Source organism: Urocampus carinirostris, chromosome 12 (assembly GCF_059441175.1).
Source record: "Urocampus carinirostris isolate Australia breed hairy pipefish chromosome 12, RoL_Ucar_1.0, whole genome shotgun sequence".
Lineage (NCBI taxonomy): Eukaryota > Metazoa > Chordata > Actinopteri > Syngnathiformes > Syngnathidae > Urocampus > Urocampus carinirostris.
In genome coordinates, this window is record NC_142360.1 from 17220997 (window position 1) to 17243665 (window position 22669).

Here is a 22669-nt window from a genome sequence, read left to right on the forward strand (position 1 = left end):
TCCTGACCCCTAAAGCTTGTGCACGCTTTCGGTCCTCTCAGGCTCTGAGCAGGCAGGCGCAAAGACGGGTCACAGTGTGAGAGCAAAATGGAATCGTCCAAAATGGCAGAGCGTCAGGCTGCCGCGACCAATTCCGTACATCAGATGGGTGACCCTGTGATGGAAGTTCCCGCACAACTGCCACGATACCCCACTGTGCTCAGCTGCTCAAAGGTTTTGACAGTCATCTAGGTGACCCCTCCAACTCATTACGGGGTCAGACAGTTATACTTGAAATCATCAATTTCAATCAAATCAATCAAACATTGGGTTAAATATTTCCAATCCCAAAGTTACTCCAACGACGACAGCAGGTTAAAGACTGTACGTGAAGCTCCAACATAATTCTGCATTTTCGAAAACGCAGAAATCTGACCGACTCATTGCATTTATCAGTTAGAGATCGATAAAGTCGGAGAAAATCAAAGACCAGTTTATGAAACAACATTCCCTGCATTTTATGAGTTTACCAATTATACAGTTAATAACTATACCACACAGATGAGACAGGTAACAATTGAGACAAGACTTGTAAACTAAATTTGATACCTTTTCAAGGCTCAAATTTGCGGTTATCAATTTTAAGACTTTTTCAAGTTTTTAAGATCTTGGTAAACCCTGATTCTATTCTATTCTATTCTATTCTATTCTATTCTATTCTATTCTATTCTATTCTATTCTATTCTATTCGATTCGATTCTATCTTGGTCAGTTTCAAGGGGATCAGCTGGACATGAGTGAGAAAGGGCAGCCAGTTTTTTTCCCCATGTTTACGGCCCACACTCATATGTTCAGCTCACAACAAGTAGCTGTCACACACTTAAAAGGCAAGACAGGCTATAAACACATGCTGCATGCTGTCATTCTGCTGCCTTGGGATAAACGTGTTAGGAAAAGAGTGGCTGTCAGTGACCATCGGCGATGAGGTGTAATTCATTCCATCAGTCCTACTGAAAGAACATAAATGAAACTGCATACTGTTTAGCATGTATTAAGCAGTGGAAGATGTGTAAATAATCACTGTGATTTGACTTTTGGAACCATTGTATGGGGTCAAGCTATTTATTAAAAAATATCTGTCCGGCAGCGATCTTTGTTGTATTTTGCATTCCAAATATAGACCCTGTTCCAAAAGTCGTGGGCACATTTGAGGACCCCATATCTCCTAGAGTATGAATGGTAACAAGATAAAACTTGTGCTATTTTAAAGCTAGTTAAATTAATTTTTTTGTAAGGCTATTGATTTTTTTTTTTCAGACCAGGTAATCGCGTTCACTTAATCAGGAAAAGCATTTAGTTTTCTTGAATTTGCAAAAACAGAATCATGGATGTGCATTTCGCAGAACAACCAGGGAGGAAGTCTATGCTAACTTCTTAACAGATGGGTGCTCATGCCCGGCTAAAAGAACGAGATGTGCCTCAACCTCAGAAGATGTGATTGAACAAGTTCGAACTGCTTTCTGGCAGAGGCCCTGTAAACCAATCAGAAAAGCCAGTAGGGAAGTGTCCTAAAAAAACTGTTTTATGTGTCTTAAGAAGACGACTGCACTTGGCGGCTTACAAGCTACAGTTAGTCCAATAGTTGAAGGACACTGATAAACCAGCTCGGGGTGAAATTTGCATTGCAATGCAACAGAAGATGGAAGTTGACAGATTTAATGACGAGCTTGTTTAAAGCGATGAGTTGACCTTCCACGTAAATGGCAGTTTCTGAACACAACACTGCCAGACAAGTGTATTGTACATTCTGAGCAGAATGATGACGATCTCAAGTCCTGTCCACCCAGATCTCTCTTCTTTTTGTGGGGTTTTGTTAAAGGATTGGTCTATGTGCCCCCTATTTCAAGAGACGTGGTAGAGCTTAGGGCACTTATAACAGAAGCTGTTGCAACATTTGACAATGCAACGCTGGAATGCTTTTCGGCTTGATGTGTGTCGTGTGTCTAATAGTGCTCACGTTAAACATCGTTGAACATTCCATGTAAAAATTGAAATTACAAGCTTTCTGAATTTACCAGATGTGTTTTTATATCCTTACCGGTTTATGAGATATTCAATTTTAAAATGTGCCCAAGACCTTTGGAACACCCTGTAAATCTCTCATGAACAATGTTTCTGCCACTTTTTTGGAAATATTTTCTCTGGTCACGTCCAAGTATTTAAGCCAATCTTTGCTGACATTTAATCACTTCTATCCTGCTGTTCCTGAGATGACATCAGGGTTTTTATTTTGATCTATAAAATAAGCAAAAGTTCGAAAGTTCACAAACATAGAGAAGGACCACCAAGTTTTGAGGATGTTTAATTTGGCACTACTTCACTCAAAATAACCGAGCTATTGCAGAATGCAAGGCCTCGATTCTAAAATAACATTTGAGTTGAAAACATCAAAAAGTAGTCCACATATACGGTGCAGAAACTTAAATACAATGTTATAAAAGAACACTGATCCATGAAACAAAACAGCCCAGATACAATTCTTGTTGTATGGGGTGTTGATAACTCTGAAACCAGTATACGCACATTTACAAGTGACTAACAGAAGAATACTGTCCTTTGACACACACATTTACAGAAAAAGTGTGTAATATTTGACCACAAGATGTCGCTGTATGTTGTAGTGCAACCAAAAATACTGCTAAGAACCACAAGGAAGACTAAAAACAAAAATCAACATTTTATTTCAATTTTTTTGCCTCAACTCTTATTGCAGAATGTTTTTAAAAAACTCATATTCTTTATGGAAATGCTTATCAGTCATTTCTAAAGGGACATTGTGTAATATTAAACCATAGTGCAACCATAAATGAGTGCTACAAAGGACAAGGAAGGACACAAACTATGGAAACTGCACATTTTTTTCTTCCAATTATTTTGCCGAGCCTTTCTCAAGGTTTTTGGGGGTACCCCTAAGCAGCAAGATGACGGAAAATCACGAGCCTCATATAATGTAAAATAAATACAAATTATTGACCTACGGGTATTTTAAAAAAGGCACATTATATGATAGTTCAGTATTTTTGCTTAGGCTTTTTTTTAATGAATGGAGGTTTTTACCATTAGGAGGCACTAAATGAAACACACTGTTGCTTTATTTTTCCTTTGTCGTTTTCACTTAATCGTGTCTTTAAAAAGAAATTAATAAAAAATCAGGAAAACATCACCAAGCTTATTCTTTGGTTGAAAGACCTGAAATGTCTCATCTCATCTCATCAGATACACCGCGGGGTCGCGGGGGTGCTGGAGCCCATCCCAGCAATCATCGGGCAGTGGGCAGGGGAGACCCTGAACTGGTTGCCAGCCAATCGCAGGGCACACGGGGACAGACAACTCACTCGCTCATTCACACCTAGGGACAATTTGGACCGGCCAATTCACCTGAAATGCATGTTTTTTGGAATGTGGGTGGAAACCGGAGTGCCCGGAGGGAACCCACACAAGCACGGGGAGAACATACAAACTCCGCACAGAAAGTCTGGAGCTGTATTTGAACCCACGCAGGAGGTTCCCAAGACATGAACTGTGCCGCACATGCGCTAACCACTGCGCCGCCGTGCTTTTGGCAAAATTACCTACACCAAAAACACTTGTTGAGGAGGTCAATGCTAAAGAGGTTTACATAACACTATTTCTAAATTTTGTACAAGCACTACGCCTTGCTGGGTGTTTTGGTGCTTGCAAATTTCATGGCAGTGGTGCATTTTCAGTTGGGAAAAAGTCTGTTCCACAGCCCAAGGAGGAATCAATTTGATGTTTTAAGACCCTGTCTGTCCCCGGTCTCCACAACGGACAGCTGATCTTCACTGTTGCGCGGCCATGCACTTAAACTAATTATCAAGGTACGTTCTATACAGGGTAAGAACACACATCTGGACCATATCATCATAATGGAAAATTGCGTTCGATTACCAACATTTCAATTTTTAACCAATATCATTACTTTGATGATTTTGCTGGCTGCAGACGATTTGATGAGGCACAAGAATGCTCTTCTGATCAACTTCACATGAAACTTGATACATTATAGTTTAATAGACACTCAAAATAAGTAGGGAAGACATGTCTGACTTTTGATCTTGCAAAGAGAACAATATATGACTGTACAAAAAACCCTCTCAATCCCATATTCCAAATCTGTTCTAAAAACCTTCCCCTGAGCCCTTTCTTTTTATTAAATGTCTAAAGTTACAAAATGCAGATCGGTCATAAAGGGTGTGGGAATCAAAGAATAACTATTGGCCATTAGTGATAATGATGTAAGCGGTGCATTCCAGTGAGGAGGAGTAATAATAAACTGAAATCTTGTGCAATCTCATTTACAGGTGTCCTCTATTACAAAGAGAAACTCATCACATTTATCTGAGAAGAGTAACTATAGAATTTTCTGTGGAATTCTTCTAAAACTTGACGCCTGAGGTCTAATTCCGGCCCGCTTGATATGTATATACTGGACTGTCTCAGAAAATTAGAATATTGTGATAAAGTTCTTTATTTTCTGTAATGCAATTAAAAAAACAAAAATGTCATACATTCTGGATTCATTACACATCAACTGAACTATTTCAAGCTTTTTATTATTTTAATATTGCTGAATTTGGCTTACAGCTTAAGAAAACTCAAAAATCCTATCTCAAAATATTAGAATATCATGAAAAAGTATACAAGTAGGCTATTCAACTAATCACCTAAATCATCTAATTAACTCGAAACACCTTGCGAGGGTTTCCTGAGCCTTAAAAACACTCAGCTTGGTTCAGTAAACTAAATCACAAGTATGGGGAAGACTGCTGTCCAGAGGACCATCATTGATACCCTCCATCAGGAGGGTAAGACACAAAAGGAAAATTCTCAAAGAGCAGGCTGTTCACAGAGTGCAGTTTCAAAGCATATCCACAAAAAGTCTGTTGGAAGGGAAAAATGTGTCCGGAAACGCTGCACAACCAAGAGAGATGACCGCAGCCTTAACAAAATTGTGAAGAAGAGCCGCTTCCAGAATTTGGGGGAGCTTCAAAGACAGTGGGCTGAAGCTGGAGTCCAGGTATCAAAAGCCACAGTTCACAGACGTGTCCGGGAAATGGGCTACAATAGCCGTATTCCCATGGTCAAGCCACTTCTGAACTCAAGACAACGGAAGAAGCGTCTGACTTGGGCTATGGAGAAGAAGCACTGGACAGTTGCAGAGTGGTCCAAAGTCCTCTTTTCAGACGAAAGCAAGTTTTGAATTTCATTTGGAAGTCAAGGCGCCAGAGTCTGGAGAAAGGCTGGAGAGGAGCAAAATCCAAGTTGCTTGAAATCCAGTGTGAAGTTCCCACAGTCAGCAATGGTTTGGGGAGCCATGTCAGCTGCTGGTGTTGGTCCACTGTGTTTCATCAAGTCCAGAGTAAATGCAACTGTGTACCAAGAGATTTTAGAGCACTACATGCTTCCATCTGCTGAAAAGCTCTATGGAGATGAGGATTTCATTTTCCAGCATGATCTGGCACCTGCCCACAGTGCCAAAACCACCAGTAACTGGTGCACTGACCATGGCATCACTGTCCTTGATTGGCCTGCTAATTCCCCTGACCTGAACCCCATTGAGAATTTGTGGGATATAGTTAAGAAGAAGATGAAAGACACCAGACCTACAAATGCAAATGAGCTGAAGGCCGCTATCGAAGCATCCTGGGCATCAATAACACCTCAGCAATGCCACAGGCTGATTGCCTTCATGCCACGCCGGATTGATGCAGTAATCCGTGCAAAAGGATTCCCAACCAAGTACTGAGTGCATCAATGGACATTTTCAAATGTTTGATTTAGTTTTGCTGTTATAAAATTATTTTTTTACTTGGTCTGAGGAAGTATTCTAATATTTTGAGATAGGATTTTTGAGTTTTCTTAAGCTGTAAGCCAAATTCAGCAATATTAAAATAATAAAAGGCTTGAAATAGTTCAGTTGATGTGTAATGAATCCAGAATGTATGACATTTTTGTTTTTTTAATTGCATTACAGAAAATAAAGAACTTTATCACAATATTCTAATTTTCTGAGACAGTCCAGTATATGGGTTCTTATGTTACTGTTCGATTGATTTACAATTAATTCTTAATTCATTAATTTGTTTTTAGATGTTTTTTGCATATAAAAGTTTTTTTAATAATAGTTGAGGACAGTGGAATGATTTAAGCTAACCCAGACTCATAGTCCAGGGGGACCCCCACGTAATTTGAGTTTGAGACCTCTGCTTTAAAATGTACTGGAAGGCACAAATGTGAATAAGAAATATGTTACTGTTCTCATAACCCACAAATAATGGTCAGTAAGACAGATAAAGTTCAAAGAACGTAAAAAAGACATTATTTGTGATGTTATTGTTCCATACTTATCTGTACTTCATAACTTTCCAAGCACAATGTTGATCAAAAAGACACATTGTGATGGTGATCCATTTATATTTTTCATACCTTGGCGGCGATCTGATATCGAGTATTAAAAATGACAAAACTGTCTAAGAAGGCAGTTTAGTTAAATCTCTACAGGCTTCTCACCAAAACGTCACACCGAGCATAAAGTTATGTGAGTGAACCCATGCTTTACTGGGGCACATTTCAATAAATCATTAGTTTCACTTAAATGACCAAATTGCTTACTTGCAGTAGAAACTCTACACTAAGTGGTAGCATGCAACCACAAACCTGTAACTCTAAAGACTAAGCACTTTATAATGAGCCCATTCAGGAATGATTGCATGCAATACTGCATAAAGTGACCTGTTTGGTTTAAAAAGCAAACTGCATGCTAAATCTGACAAAGAAACCCAAGATGCAGCAGATTAGCAGAGTGGACCACACACAGATGCTTATTAAGAGATTTCCATCTTCTGCTCCGGAGCTTAGAAAAGCAAACTTTGGGCTTTTCCCTCTTGTGTAAAAAAGCATTGATTATGCACTCTTAGCCTCACCACTTTGGACTATAGCAAATGCTATTCTCACGATCCTCTTTGACTTTGCAACAAATGTCATGTTTATTGACATTTTCAGTTCAAAATAGTGAACATTGTGGGCACTTTTAGTGATCAGCACATATCTTGCGTGAAGATCATTGGTTTTATGTCATTGGGGGTATTTTTCATGGCCAATGCATGGATACAGAGGGTATTTGCACACTCTGTTTGCTGTTGTACAAAAGAATGAATTAGAACATGCATACACGTAAAGAGGGTGGCACAGTGGCAGGTTCGTTGCGAGCTCAATCTTAGCAACTGGTTTTCCTGTGCGAGATCTCAAGTTCTACCCATAGCTGAGTGGGTTTTCTTCGGGCAAATTACAAAAACATGCATTGCAGGTCGACTGGTGGTTCAAAAATGTCCATTGGTATGAGTGATTGTGTGGATGGTTGTTTGTCTTTGTTTGCTCTGTGAATGGCTGGCAACCAATTCTGAGTGTCCCCTGGTCACTGCCCAAAAACAGCTGGGATGGATCTCCAAAACTAGTGAGGGAAAGTGGTTTGGAAAATGAATGGATAAATATAGAGAATACTATTGATTGATTATTACTGTACTTGACTATTGAACACAAATACATGTACATGTCTGCAGAGCTCAGGGTCTGTCTGCCTCCACTTCAAATCCACCACAAATCTTGTCTCATATACTGTATCACAACTTGGAACTCAATTCAGGTAGTCTAAAATTTGCTCTACTTTTGGACACATAATCATCAAATGTGGCCTCACTGTGCACTGTAAAGTCAAGTCTACTGACTTAATAAACATGATAAAATGAACATTTTCATGGCATATAAACGAAGAAGCATTTTAGAGGTGAAACAACTACTTATCAATAAAAAACTAATTGATTACTAAATAAATCACAAACTTTTTTGGGAATTGACGAGCCGTTTTTATAATTTTTGGAACAAAAAAGTATCAAATCTTCAGAATTATAGCTTCTCAACATTCAATTTTCACATATTTTGTTAGAAAATGTTTGGCATTTGGAGATATAGGCTGGGTACTGGTGGCTTTAAAGAGTTGTCAGCCTAGAGGTTGCAAAAGGACTGACCTGCAACCTCGCTATGAGCTATTCCCCCTGGGCTTCCTCAGTTGCTTCACAAACCCAAACAAAATAATCCAGACCCGTTGTTGATGACCATTTCTTTGCACTCCTCTGACTTTCCCCAGAGTTCGATTTATTTGATGAAATGAAATGATCTGCAATTATATAGAGCTTTTCAATTCAATGAAGACTTCCCAAAGCGCTTTACATTTACCCATTCACACACACACTCACACCAATAGCGCCCGTGCAGCCATGCAAGGCGCCAACTTGCTTATTGGGGGCATTAGTGTCAGGAACGACCAGAACAGAGCAGGAGACCCCAGAGCGTTCGTTACAAGTCTTTTATTTGGGGAAGCGTACAGGGTTAGCGGGAGACGCGATGACCGTCGAACGTCAGCAGCAACGCCGTGAAGACAACTTCGGGACACATAGCCAATCGTAGCGTGGGACGGAAGCAGGTCGAGTTTACCGGGACTGGAGAGAAGATCGTAGCGTGGAACGGAAGCAGGTCGGATCGGAGGCAGGCAGAATCAGGTAAACAAGTCAAAAAAGACACAGGAAAATCAGGCGAGTCAAACGGGGTAAAAAGTAATCCTCCGACCAAGAGTTCTCCGCGTAACGCGTTTAAAAAGGGAGCATTAACCAATCAGGAGGCACATTCCAGCGCGCCACATGATTACCCCAGGTGGCTCCACTTGGGTAATCATGACAGAACCCCCCCCTCAAGGAACGGCTCCAGAAGTTCCCCAGGAAAAAAAAAATAAACCCACGGCACGTCACAGGGTAACACAGGAAAATCAGGAGAGTCAACTCAGAAGAGTCGGACTCAGGGGGGTCGGATTCAGAAGAGTCGGACTCAGGGGGGTCGGATTCAGAAGAGTCGGACTCAGGGGGGTCGGATTCAGAAGAGTCGGACTCAGGGGGGTCGGATTCAGAAGAGTCGGACTCAGGGCGGGCATGTTCAGAAGACTCGTACTCAGGGCGGACATGTTCAGAAGACTCGGATTTAGGGCGGACAGGTTCAGAAGAGTCGGACTCAGGGCGGACAGGTTCAGAAGAGTCGGACTCAGGGCGGACAGGTTCAGAAGAGTCGGACTCAGGGCGGACAGGTTCAGAAGAGTCGGACTCAGGGCGGACAGGTTCAGAAGAGTCGGACTCAGGGCGGGCAGATTCAGAAGAGTCGGACTCAGGGCGGGCAGATTCAGAAGAGTCGGACTCAGGGCGGGCAGGCAGCGGAGTCGGAGTCGAACAGGCAGGCATGGGAGTCGAACAGGCAGGCATGGGAGTCTAACAGGCAGGCATGGGAGTCGAACAGGCAGGCATGGGAGTTGAACAGGCAGGCATGGGAGTCATTGCGCAGTCATACGGCCGGAGGTGCCTTAGCCAATTTTGCCACGTCGGAAAGGACTTGCCGAACTGCACATTCTGAAGGGGAATTGCGCTGCTGATTCAGGCTTTCATAGTGGTCAGGGGGCAAATGTACGAACGCGGGGTCCATCTTGGTCGGAGGATTCTGTCAGGAAGGACCAGAACAGAGCAGTAGACCCCAGAGCGTTCGTTACAAGTCTTTTATTTGGGGAAGCGTACAGGGTTAGCGGGAGACGCGATGACCGTCGAACGTCAGCAGCAACGTCGTGAAGACAACTTCGGGACACATAGCCAATCGTAGCGTGGGACGGAAGCAGGTCGAGTTTACCGGGACTGGAGAGAAGATCGTAGCGTGGAATGGAGGCAGGTCGGATCGGAGGCAGGCAGAATCAGGTAAACAAGTCAAAAAGACACAGGAAAATCAGGCGAGTCAAACGGGGTAAAAAGTAATCCTCCGACCAAGAGTTCTCCGCGTAACGCGTTTAAAAAGGGAGCATTAACCAATCAGGAAGCACATTCCAGCGCGCCACATGATTACCCCAGGTGGCTCCACTTGGGTAATCATGACAATTAGGGGTTCAGTGTCTTACCCAAGGACACTTCGACAAGTAACGAGGAGGAGCCGTGATTCGAACAGCGATCTCTTGATCCCAAGACGAGCGCTCTACCTCCTGAGCTACTGCCGACGAAACAAGCCACTGAAATACTAGCTCATCTGTAATAGCCGTGCTCTGCATTTTCTTTTCGAGGGGGACACATTGACTTGTGCGCCCACACCGCTGTTTGACTGACAGCATACACCAGCCTATTACAGTCGGGCACACAGACATTAATGTTGACCCAACACGGAGATCCCCTCCTAACTTACCCCTGTGATAGCATTTGCTGTCTGCTCTGAATACAACGCACGATACCTCGATACAAATGAGAATAAAGACAATTCTATTCAAAATCTGACAAGAACAAGCGATCACCCAACCCCAAAGTAGCAAAGGGTCTCTGTGTATTTTAAAACAAAAGGGTAAATATTCGGAATAAGCTGTGAGTACTACTTAGTGCAGGACTTGTTAAAGAAATAAACTAAGAAATAACTATGATTTCATTGTATCTGCAGTATAGGTGACCAGAAAAATTATTGAAAAAGTAAGGTCAGCTCTACTTAATTTTTGACACCATATCAGAAGTAAAAAATTAACTCAAATAATCTAATGAAACGGGGCAGGATTGCGGTGCAGTGGTAACCCCGTGTGCGGCACAGTTCTGAGGTCATGAGATCGAACCTCCTGTGTGGAATTTGCATGTTCTCCCCATGCTTGTTTCCTCCGACCACTACGGTTTCCTCTCACGTTCTCAAAACATGCATAATAGGTTAATTGGCAGGTCTAAATTGTCCCTAGGTGTGAATTAGCGAGCGAATTGTCTGTCCCTGTGTGCCCTGCGACTGGCTGGCTGACCAGTTTAGGTTTTCCCCTGCCCACTGCCTGAAGATAGCTGGGATGGGCTCCAGCACCCCCGCAACCCTAATGAGGATAAGCGGTGCAGATAATGGATGGATGGATGGATCTATTGAAACGCCTACAATTTTTGAGACATTTTTACCCAAAGTGATTGAAAGAATGCCTAATCTCTTTAAGTTTGACTTAAATGACATTACTTGAGCCTTAAACTTAAGTAATTCCCCGCGGCCTCCGATATGTGTTTCCTTCCTTAATAATAGGGAGATACCCCTCCTCACTAATTACAATGCTGAATGAAGTGGGAAACAATTGCCTGACAGCAATATGGGCTAGGCTGCTCCCACCTTTTCAGCTATGAAGAAGCGCAGTTTTGATAAGAGCCTTTATTGTAAGCCAATTCGAATATAACGTGCAAAGTTGAAAGGCATAGACGGCAGCTACTCACACTCCTCTGCACTCCAAAAGTGCCTCATCTATCTTTTGAAATTCCTGTCTAATAACGTCATTATTAACTTTGTCCAACCAAAAACAAGCCCCTTGTGATCTTAAATCGTAGGTGGGGCACCTTAGAAATAAACGGCTGCTCTAAGAAGAACACAAAGTTAAAGGGGATGGTGGACAATGAATACCAACAAAGAGAGCACAGAGATGAGTGCCTTTAATCAGCTAAACCATCATTTAAAATTGCTCCGAGCTTGTATAGCCCTGTAACTAAAGTCAGCTGACACATGCAGGGCAGCTCATTAACCAAGCTAACAGAACCTTTCTCCACAGTGTACCACTTAAACAAACGGTAACACAACATTAGGAATCCCACTGTATATAATAAAACATGCTAAATATATTTCTAAAGTTCTGGGTCAACCAGACGATTTTGTGTTTTCTGTGAAAAAGTCACACTTTTATTTATCAAATCAGTTGTCCAATGTCTGTTTTCTCTTGTCCAAAATAGTATTGTTTTTTTGTTAGCCAATCTCAGAAGTCTATTTTGTTGCCACTATGCCTTAAAGGCCAGCATTTCAGTCACCTCTTTACTGTAGATGTTGACACTGGTGTTTTTGAGTATTATTTAACCAAGGTGCTACTTGGGAACCTTTAAGGTGTGTCTTTCTCAAACTAGAGACTCTAATGAACTTGTCTTCCTGCTTGGTTGTGCCTCCCATTTGTCTTTCTACTCCAGTGGGACCCTGTTTGTGCTGAAGGGAGTAGTACACACCGCTGTAGGACAGCTTTAGTTTCTTGGCAGTTTCAAGAAGGAATTGCGTTAATATCTTAGAACAAGAAAAGAACGTCGAGTTTCAATCGAAAGTTTTCTTTTTCTGGGCATTCTAAAAGTTAAATTACACCCACAAATGTGATGTGCTTCAGATACTCAACTAGCTTAAAGGAAAGTCACTTTTATAGCTTCTCTAAGCAGATGAACTGTTTTCAGCTGTGTTAACATCTTAGCAGAAGGGTTTTCTAATCATCCATTAGCCTTCTAACCCAATTGACAAACTTAATTTACTATTAGAACATTGGTGTGCCGGTTGTTGGTAATAGGCATCTATACACCCATGTAGATACTGCATTTTCCACCTTAACAATGTATGGGGTGTTTTTCTGATTAGTTGCCTGATATCTTTATTGAAAAAAAATCACTTCTTTTCTTTAAGAAAGAAGGAAATCTAACGACCCCAAACTCTTGAACGGTACTGCAGGTAAAGTACCACTTACCATAACGAAAAAGTTAATGCATTGGTTGATCTATCCCTGACCCTTAATTGTGCTGAAAGCCACAATTATTGTTTCTGTTTGAGTATTGGACACCTGAAAAGGAGATTGCAGGATGCCAGGGTAGCTCTTTATTTTGACTATTTTTCCTCCCTGATGTTACTTATTTTGACACACCGTTTTCATCATGGATCACTATTGCCCAATAATGTTACTGTTATTTGATTACCACACCCTTGAGAGGGATCTGCAATTTGTAACCTAGATTTAAGAAAAAGAAGGTGCTCAGGGGAAAAACTTCAAAACAGATTTAGAAATTTCGCCTCTTAAGGGTTTTTGTACAGTCTTCTCCTCTTCTCCTTGCAAGTACAAAATAAATTGAGGTTTTCTCCTTGTTTTGAGTGTCTAATTATCTATAAGGACAATGTTCTTCATAAGGTCAAATAGTACAACTAGAAAGGCCTTAAAATATTGTTTAGATCTCTGTATTACCTCATATGTCATATTGTAAGGAAATTTGGGGAAGTGTAAATTAGACTCATATTACCCCAAATATGAAATCACAAAAATAGCACAAAAATAAATGAGGCCGGGAATACAGAGAATACACCGGCCACTTATATATAGGATCCGGATTTTTTTTTTTTTATGGACGGGTATATTCCAAAACGAGGGCAGCACGGCGGTGCAGTGGATAGCGCATGTGCGGCACAGTTCATGTCTTGGGAACCTCCTGCGTGGGTTCAAATCCAGCTCCAGACTTCCCGTGCGGAGTTTGTATGTTCTCCCCGTGCTTGCGTGGGTTTCCTCCGGGCACTCCGGTTTCCTCCCACATTCCAAAAACATGCCTTTCAGGTGAATTGGCCGGTCCAAATTGTCCGAATGAGCGAGCGAGTGAGTTGTCTGTCCCCGTGTGCCCTGCGATTGGCTGGCAACCAGTTCAGGGTGTCCCCTGCCCACTGCCCGGAGATGGCTGGGATGGGCTCCAGCACCCCCGCGACTCTACTGAGGATAAGCGGTGCAGCTAATGAGATGAGATGAGATGAGATATTCCAAAACGCTGAAACCACATTTTGGTTAGTGAATATCTAATAACATAGAGGTTTTTTAATTAATAGAAGCAACTTTTTATTTAAGGAATTCATTTATATTTGTAACATGTCAAGTCAAGATATGTTTATTTGTATAACCCTTAATCACAAGTAGTCTCAAAGGGCTGCACAGACCACAGATTATTGCAAACTGCTGACTATTATTACACTATCCCCGGATCTAAAACCTACATGAGGGCAAGGAAAAACTTAAAAACCTCAATATGAGGAAAATGAAGAAACTTTGAGAAGGGACCACACATAAGGTAACCCCCCCTTCAGGATGACCAGGCTGCAACATGTCAGTTGAGGACCCACATCAAATATGGATAAATACAGATGTGTGTCAGATTAGAGAAGACATCTATGGAATAGACACGAGGATGCAATAAAGAAGTGTATTTCCTTGTTAGGATTTACTAATAAAAATAAACCAAAAAAAATAATGATGCTGAAAGTGACACTTGCAGAATTTGAAGCAATTTAAATCTGTCAAGTCAAGTAATGTTTAACTGTATAGCTGTGTGTCATTTGTTTTTTATTTGTTGTTGTGATGTGACCAAATAAAACAGACTAGACAATGGATGTTTTCTAGTTTATTTTCTTTTTTATACATGTTTGAAAACTAAAATTATTGTATTCCTTTTTACTTTAGCAAAAATCGTTTGAATTTTGACCAACCAGACGCTAATGCGAATTTAGGGAGCTGCTACGATAGCCTTGTAGTCGGCATCGTCCAATTCCCCACGAGTCAAGCAAATACAAAAAAGGAAAAAAGAAAATTTTATGACGCCCACCAGTTGACAGCATTGAAGATGTGCTGGGCATAAAAATATACCAGTAAGTGTCTCAGGTAAGACAGACCCTGTGAATATTTTGACAACAATGAAAATACATTTTTCATAGCAGGCAGATACTACATCAAAGGCTTTCTGGCAAAGAGATCAGCAAAAATAACGTTTAGTTTCGCGGGAATGACAGAAAAACAGACAGCCTTGAGAATAATTGGAATCAAGGGTTCTCAAATCTGTAAATTGAGGAATCTGAATTTTGATTTTAAAACTAACAAGTTAGCAAGGCATCAATATCAATAATGCTTTCTTTAGTTTTGTAGCTATATAGGAATTGGAAATATCAAAAGAAACATTGAACCCTCAATTTCATTTGAAAAAAGGATGTTTCTATCATTTACCATTGTTTAAATGGTAAATGGTCTGCATTTATATAGCGCTTTTCAAGTCAATGAAGACCTCCCAAATCGCTTTACAATGTGCTTCACACTTACCCATTCATACACACACTCAGTAAACAATAGTTGATGATGGCTAAGATTCTGGAAAATACTAAAATCCCAGAAAATTGAAAAAAAAAACAGCTTTTTCTGAAAGGATGCCTTTCAAGCAGAACCTTCTCTTTAGTGCTTTTTTCTGTGATACCTCTAATGTCTAAACAATGCTTTTCATAAACACAAGGTCATTTTGCTTGCAAAATCACATTTAATCGCAAGAACACTGAATTGATGCATGAACTATGTATGAATGAGGCATGAATTTTACAAGAACGTCATCCCTCTCTGGCCAGACAATGACGACGGGACTTTGTCGTCTTTTTTTGAAAGGAATAATCTCTGTTGAGGAGTTAACTGTCTATTACTATTTGTCTATATCTCGCGCATCTCACCACACTGCTTCACTACGCCTACTTGTCTTATAGCGCCGCCTACACATACTCATTCACCAGGTACAGGAAGCAACACCAGGAAGTTGGGCTCCATCAATGTGTGTATAAATATCTGATCAAAGCCACTCTTGCCATCTAATAATGATTTCTCATACAGAAATATACTTGCTGATCAGCAGCGCCAAACACTTTATAATATATATATATATATTTTTTTTTTTTTAATAAAACGAGAAAATCGTATATTTACATATTGACACTCAAAGACAATACTTCTAAAAATGTATTTATATGTTATGGCATTGAATGAGTTAACCAGAGTCATTAGAGGGTGTAATGACAAATATACAAGACGAGGGGCTTAGAAAAATAAGCTGTCAAGTATCGTTTTTTGCTTCCTCACTACACATGATATAAAAGTCACGAGTCGGAAGGAACCATATATTCAGGTGTCCTTTTTTTAGAATTAGAATGTTTGACTTACCCTTGAAACACGCTATAAAGAACACAACAAAGGTTGAGTAAAACACAACCAAACGCTTGGATGTTTGCTCTCACACTTCTGAACTACTAACTAGAACAGGGGTAGGAAACCTATGGCTCGGGAGCCATATATGGCTCTTTTCATGAGTACTTATGGCTCCAAAATAAAATGTAACCATTGCACATCCCTCTGTGGCGTTCCAAAGTCAAGTGACTTCATCCCGATCTTGGTCCATATAAAGCCGAAGCAACTTAATGCAGAAATTCAATAAGAAAACATTCAAACTGATAAATAAAAACGCTGGCAAACGACTTTGATTGGGTGAGCAGTACAGGTGGGCGGATCCCTGCACACAGCGCAAGGCACTTCCTTCTCTCTCTCTCTCTCGCTCAGTGCAGTCTACACCAAAAGTAAATCTGACGATATGCTTATCGTTTGCAGTAATTTGTGACATTTTTACAAAAGAACTTTGCATGCACATTGTTTTGAAACCGTTATTAAGGACAAATTTCATGGAAAAAAATTGCCTCAAGACTCTGAACTCAGGGTGGAAGACAAATTGTAAATGGAATATTTACATTGATTTAGGACACAGGATTTGGCATTATTATTATTTCATTTGATTAAATCATCAAATGACACACAGTGAAATAAAATGTGCTGAAGAATTAGCTTCCCATAGAGAGAGTGTTTGGCAGTTTTTTCAATTTTGTCTGAAAATATATGATGTGGCTCTCTCAATTTTTTTTTTCAAACATTTTCTGCTTTTATGGCTCTTCTGGTCAAAAAGGTTCCTGATCCCTGGACTAGGAGCTACTGTCTCAAACAGGAGGGACAGTTTAATCATGCTAGATCAGCGGAGTAAAGTAAACTAAATCTAACTTTTCAGTTTCTACTAATAAAAAGATTATCCAAGAAAGCAAAGTAAATATATGGCAAAGGAAGGAACATACATACAGTGGAAAGGAACATTTGGGGAATTGTTCCGCTAGCTTGGTTCGCACAGTACCGTGCTGTCAAACATCCAGTTCCCTTGAGGATTTTGAGAACACATTCACATATCCTTGTAAAAGCTTCAAGAAAGAAATGCCAGCCTTAAAGAGGCTAAATACAAAGACAAAAAAACGTTTTCTGTAATTACAGATTTCCTCGTAAGTTTAACAGTTGTTTAGAGTTAAACGTTAATACAGTACACGACTGCCGCCATGTTTTATTATCTGCTAATGATCTGAGATATTTGCCTTTCCCTTGAGGCACGAATTAATGAATTCATCATTTGTGTACGCTTTGCATAGTTTCTCCCGGAAGATATTTATTATTCTAGGAAACAGCTGCCCACTTAAATAAATACTTGCAAAAAAATGAGCTTGAAAAGAATCTGTGACATGCAGAAATTTAACAGAGGAACACAAACATCTGGAATACGTATTCCACTGTTCACTGCGTTACACTCATCTCCCGGCTCTATTTTGGATGCCTTCTTCTCTGTTTAAAGCATTAAGGGTAAAGTCTTCAAAACTGCATTTTAAATCACGATGAACATTTGAGAAGAACCGTGTTCAATTAGTGAAACATGTGTGAGAAGGTTGGGAGTGTTTTAAAGAAACTGAGGCAAGGGAGATACAACTACTTTTCTGCAACCAAAAGGGAGTTGCTGACCCACTCATTTGAAGTTTAATAAACATGATGTAAAAACTGTCGATGGTAATACAGCTTTTGGAAGCATTATTCTTCTCTAAAGATCAACAAGAGTATACTCAAACCTCAATCGTAATACGACACCTGAAAGTCAACAAACCTAGTATGGGTAAGTTAGAGATTGTCTGCGTTTTTGTCTGTTGTTTGACCATAATTCAAGTGAAATAACTTTTCTGTGTTACCTAAGTTTAAAAACATGGAAATGTATGCATAGATTCAAGTATGACTGTCAGTAACTGCCCGACCATTTCCCAGAAAGAAAATTGTTTGTTCAAATTTCTGAATATATCTATGAGTAAACGAGTAGCATGTCTAATCTCGTCACAAATAATGTTTAGTATGTTGTTATCAATGAAATGAAATGATCTGCATTTATATAGCGCTTTTCAAGTCAATGACTTCCCAAAGCGCTTTACATTGTGCTTCACATTTCCCAATAGCGGCCATGATCTGTGCAGCCATGTAAGGCGCTAACCTGCTTATTGGGGGTATTGGGGGTTCAATGTCTTACCCAAGGACACTTCGACATGTAACACGGACAAGCCGGGATTCGAACTGGGATCCCTTAATCCTAAAACGATCGCTCTACCTCCTGAGCTACCACCGCCCCAATGACAATAAAACTGTTATGTTCTATTCCATTCTATTCTATTCTATTCTATTCTATTCTATTCTATCGTTATTCAATCATATTTTCTCACCAAAGTCTTCTGCCAAGATTCTCTAATTCAACGCTAGGCTACCTCAAGATCCAGAGCCACTGCACTAATTAAATATTTTCATTTTACGGACACCTTCTAACGTCCTGCTCCACATTGTAGAAATAATGTCAAGTGATGCAGAAAATATACTTAAGGTTTGGAAATGTCCAACTACAATCTAATTTTGGTGAAAATGCACGTGGAGGTACATTGTGTGTTATTTGACCACGAAATGGCACTGTAATGCGAATTTAATTCATTGCCAAATGAGCACAGCGTAGCAGCAAGATGAAAGACAAACATGGGGGCGACAATTAAGTGTGGATCCTGCTGTGTATAAGAAATACAAATTTCTCGACCTATGAATATTTATTAAAAATTACCATTAATATGATAGTTAATCGGCAGCACGGCGGCACAGAGGTTAGCACATGTGCGGCACAGTTCTGTATGGAGTTTGCATGTTCTCCCCGTGCTTGCGTAGGTTTCCTCCGGGCACTCCGGTTTCCTCCCACGTTCCAAAAACATGCATGTCAAGTTAATTGGCCGGTCCAAATTGTCCCTAAGTGTGAATGAGCGAGCGAATTGTCTGTCCCCTGTGTGCCCTGCGACTGGCTGGCAACCAGTTCAGGGAGTCCCCTGCCCACTGCCCGAAAATAGCTGGGATGGGCTCCAGCACCCCCGCAACCCAACTGAGGATAAGCGGTGCAGATAATGGATGGATGGATAAATTGAACCGGGCATATTTTTTTCATCAAGGTTTTGTGAGCTAACTTGTCTTAGGTTAATGAACAGTTTTTGAGCAGAAGTTTGTTCAGGTTGTTAAACAACATCAGAAAAGGCAGCTAACTAAACACACCGTAAACAAGGCCTAAATGAGAGGGGACAGATATTAAATGGCAACCTTGGGCCGGACATTCCCACAACAAGCATCATCAGAAACGATGCATACTTGGTAAAAGCAATTTTTTTTTTGTTCTCACCTTTATTCATCATTCATTTCAAGCACAGTGCAACAAACATCGCCAAGCTAATAATTCCCCAACGAATGAAAGCATGTTGTTGTACATTTGGGAAAATATAAGGTACTAATTTGCTTTTCTGTTATTCAAAAAGCTTTAATGTTTTGTGACAGAGAAAGGTGATTAACTCAAATAAAGCGGCTGTAATTTTATTAACTCTAAACTGGGAGTGACTTAATCCAAATCGACAAATGAGGTGATCTGTTCTTTGTAAACCAGGATGCATTAGGACCGTTGATTACCACAATTGGCAACTTGAATTATCGTCACTACATATAATTCCCTGCCGGTCGCAAAAATCTGTTTTTTTATTTATATATATATATATATATATATATATATATATATATATATATAGAGAGAGAGAGAGAGAGAGAGAGAGAGAGAGAGAGAGAGGCTGGGTGGTTAGAGTGCAGCCCCACAGTGTGGATGTTCAGGGTTCAAGTCCAGCAATCGCAGCCTCCCAGTGTGGAGTTTGCATGTTCTCCCTGTGTGGGTTGAATCCGGGCACTACGGTTTCCTCCCCCACCTTCCCAAAAACATGCATGTCAAGTTAATTGGCCGGTTCAAATTGTCCCTGGGTGTGAATGAGAGAGTGAGTTGTCCCTGTGTGCCCTGCGACTGGCTGGCAACCAGATGAGGGTGTCCCCTGCCCACTGCCTGAAGATGGCTGGGTGATTGTTCATATTTCCAACAAAATGCGTATTGTATGCAATTTCCTGTGACTTATATACGTCTCCTGTGTCCCGCTTATGCAGAGGAGGACACGTGATGTCTCACGCAATTTGCGGAAGTACTCATGGATGCTAACACCATAGCGTATCTAGCAGTTTGAATGTTACTGCTTTCGTTTCATGAAATTGTATCATTTTTCAATCCGAACCAGGACTGCCGTGATGCTAAAAATTCCAGTGGATTATAATGAAAAAAATGGGTTGTCGACGCTTGGGATAATGTGTCTTCCGGGACGGTTGTTTGAGCTTTCGCAAGAAGTGGCAGCATTTCCGAGGAGGGCATGGAAAGTGAGTAGGAAAGTGACAAAAAAATTGAAGAAAGTGAACCTTTTAATAGAGTTTGAGCAAAGCTGTCCTGGTCAAAAAGAGGACAAGGATTTTGACGGTTATGTTGGACATGATTTACCGGTATATTAACTGTATTTCGCAACAGCTTACTTGAATTTTTGTTTTATCCATGTGTTTTACGTTGTAATCAATACTTATATAAACCACAACAAAACTTTTTTTCTTCCGTTGTATTTCTAAATACACACACTTGTAAGCTTGGCTGTGTTGTTGTAATGAGGGTGCAGCAGAGGGCTCATGCGCCCTATCGGGTGGTGCACCCTGTGTAGTGTTAAACACAGAAACAGAACAAGCTAAAGGGACTACGCCTATTAACATGGTGCACCCTATGGTCGTAGTAATACGGTATGTACGATTTTACGACACGCAAACCACATTGCAGCGTGCCCACCGATAAATTGTCAAGTCTTGACTTATGCTTTTCAGTTTGTTTATTCGGAATCCGTTACTTAAAACTTAAAACCACCGTGAGAAATTGTGCCGCCTCACGTATTGAATTTTAACATGTACTTACATAATTACATGGTAATCTTAATGATATAATTAAGACAGTGTTTAAGCAAATAACAATAATACGTCACAGTTGCCATGGCCCCCAATCGGCCCCGCCCGTGTGGCCCCAGCTGCGGCTCATTGACAGATTGGCTTTCCGTCTATTTAAGCTCTGTGCTCTCACTCTTCTTTTATCAGTCCGTCAACGAACCTCCGCCCCGCAAGACGTGGGTTTTGACTCCGTCCTGTTTCCTGTTGGTATTTCTTGTTGGTATTTCCTGTTGGTATTTCCTGTCCGGTATTGTTCCCGTTTATTTTGTTCTGTTTAATATCGGTGTCCAGTTTTGTTCCTGTCTAGTTTCTCCTGTTTAATTTTGATATCCTGTCTTGATATCAATCCTGTCTGTCCTGTTGTTTAATATCGGTTTCCAGTTTCGTTCCCGTCTAGTTTGTCGTGTTTATTTTCGATATCCTGTTTTGATATCAATCCTGTCTGTCCCGTCCTGTTGACCCCATCTGCCCGATATCTGCTCAGGAAATTGATATCGATCTTGTCGGCCTCTGGCTTCCTATCATTCCACGCCAGACTGTGCCTACGTGCATGATTCCCCATTTCCCGCAAAATAAAAGGCTTGCGTAAGAAACGTCACGCATTTGGGTCCTGATCCTGTTCCGGTTCATGACATAATAATGATGATGAATTCCAAATTTGGGCATTTACAAACATTATAGAAATAGTTTAAATGGGAAGCCAGTATTGATCACTAATACTAAACTGATCCAAGTACTTGCTCAGTATCAATAAAAATCTATATTTTTATATTTCCCCAGTACCATATAGAAGAAATCAGGTGTGGCTCATCCACAAATATATTTACAATATGTATTTGCAAATTTTTAATCTTGCTTGTGCATTTATCAAAACATAGTTCTTTTATATCTTGAGTAAATCGCAAATATATTTGGTTTCGAGACTAATCTTTCCTCATATAGGTGTTGGGTAAAAATGACAAATATATGTATCTTACATTTTCAGTTGCAGGAACTTCTTCTCATTATAATTACTCACTGGGAAACACTACCTTAATTTTTTCCAAGGCACATAATAAATATCCATAACTGATACGCAGTCCTTGCGCTAATACACATTTCATAGTGCTCTGTTGAGGTGTAGGTTTAGCGATAGTAAAAATGGGAAGCCAGTAGCAAACTTAAGACAGTATCTATCCAATCCAAGTACACGCTTGGTATCAATATTAACGATATTTGGATTGATCTTTCCCCCCTTAATCACTACTCCTCTACTTGTGAACATTCTCACTTTTCTGAATATTAAAACAGTAGCCCATAAATACATCACCAATGAATGAATGAATGAATGAATGAATGAATGAATGAATGGAAAAAAATAGCTTGTCAAACCTGGGTCATGGAAAGGGACCAAAGCAAAGTTGTAGAGCGGTTGTTTGGGTCTACTCAAAGATGTTTCCAGAATCTTGGACGCTCCCTCGATGACTTGGACCAGGTCGTCGTACATAGAGCCGGTCACGTCAAAAACGAAGGCGAGGGTGGATGCTCCCTCGGGGCTCTCCTCTTCTGAAGCCTTTTTGCTCGCGTCCTGCCCGAATGAGAGTGCCACTAAAAGCACAACGATAAGCGACCCGAAACGGGTGCCAATTTCAGACGGGAAAGTCATCTTAAATGGTAACAAGCATTGCGTTAAAAATAAAAAATAGAAATAAAAATAACTAAACGAGATTAGCAAAACAAAAAGGCGCACTGATGCGCCTGCGTCGCTTT

General features: G+C 40.5%; 1 protein-coding gene across 3 annotated transcripts in view; it reads right to left on the reverse strand.

Moving 5' to 3' along the window:
• The window catches only part of hmcn1 (hemicentin 1), a 151337-nt gene extending 128916 nt beyond the window's left edge, over positions 1-22421 (reverse strand). For 2 of the 3 annotated variants that reach the window (XM_088349495.1, XM_088349494.1), the window contains exon 1: positions 22292-22421. In XM_088349495.1, the coding sequence (XP_088205621.1) occupies positions 22292-22406 (115 nt within the window). In that variant the 5' untranslated portion in view covers positions 22407-22421. The remainder of the gene's footprint in view (positions 1-22291) is intronic. The other variant, XM_088349493.1, reaches the window with a different exon arrangement.
• Between the last annotated feature and the right edge of the window lie 248 nt (positions 22422-22669).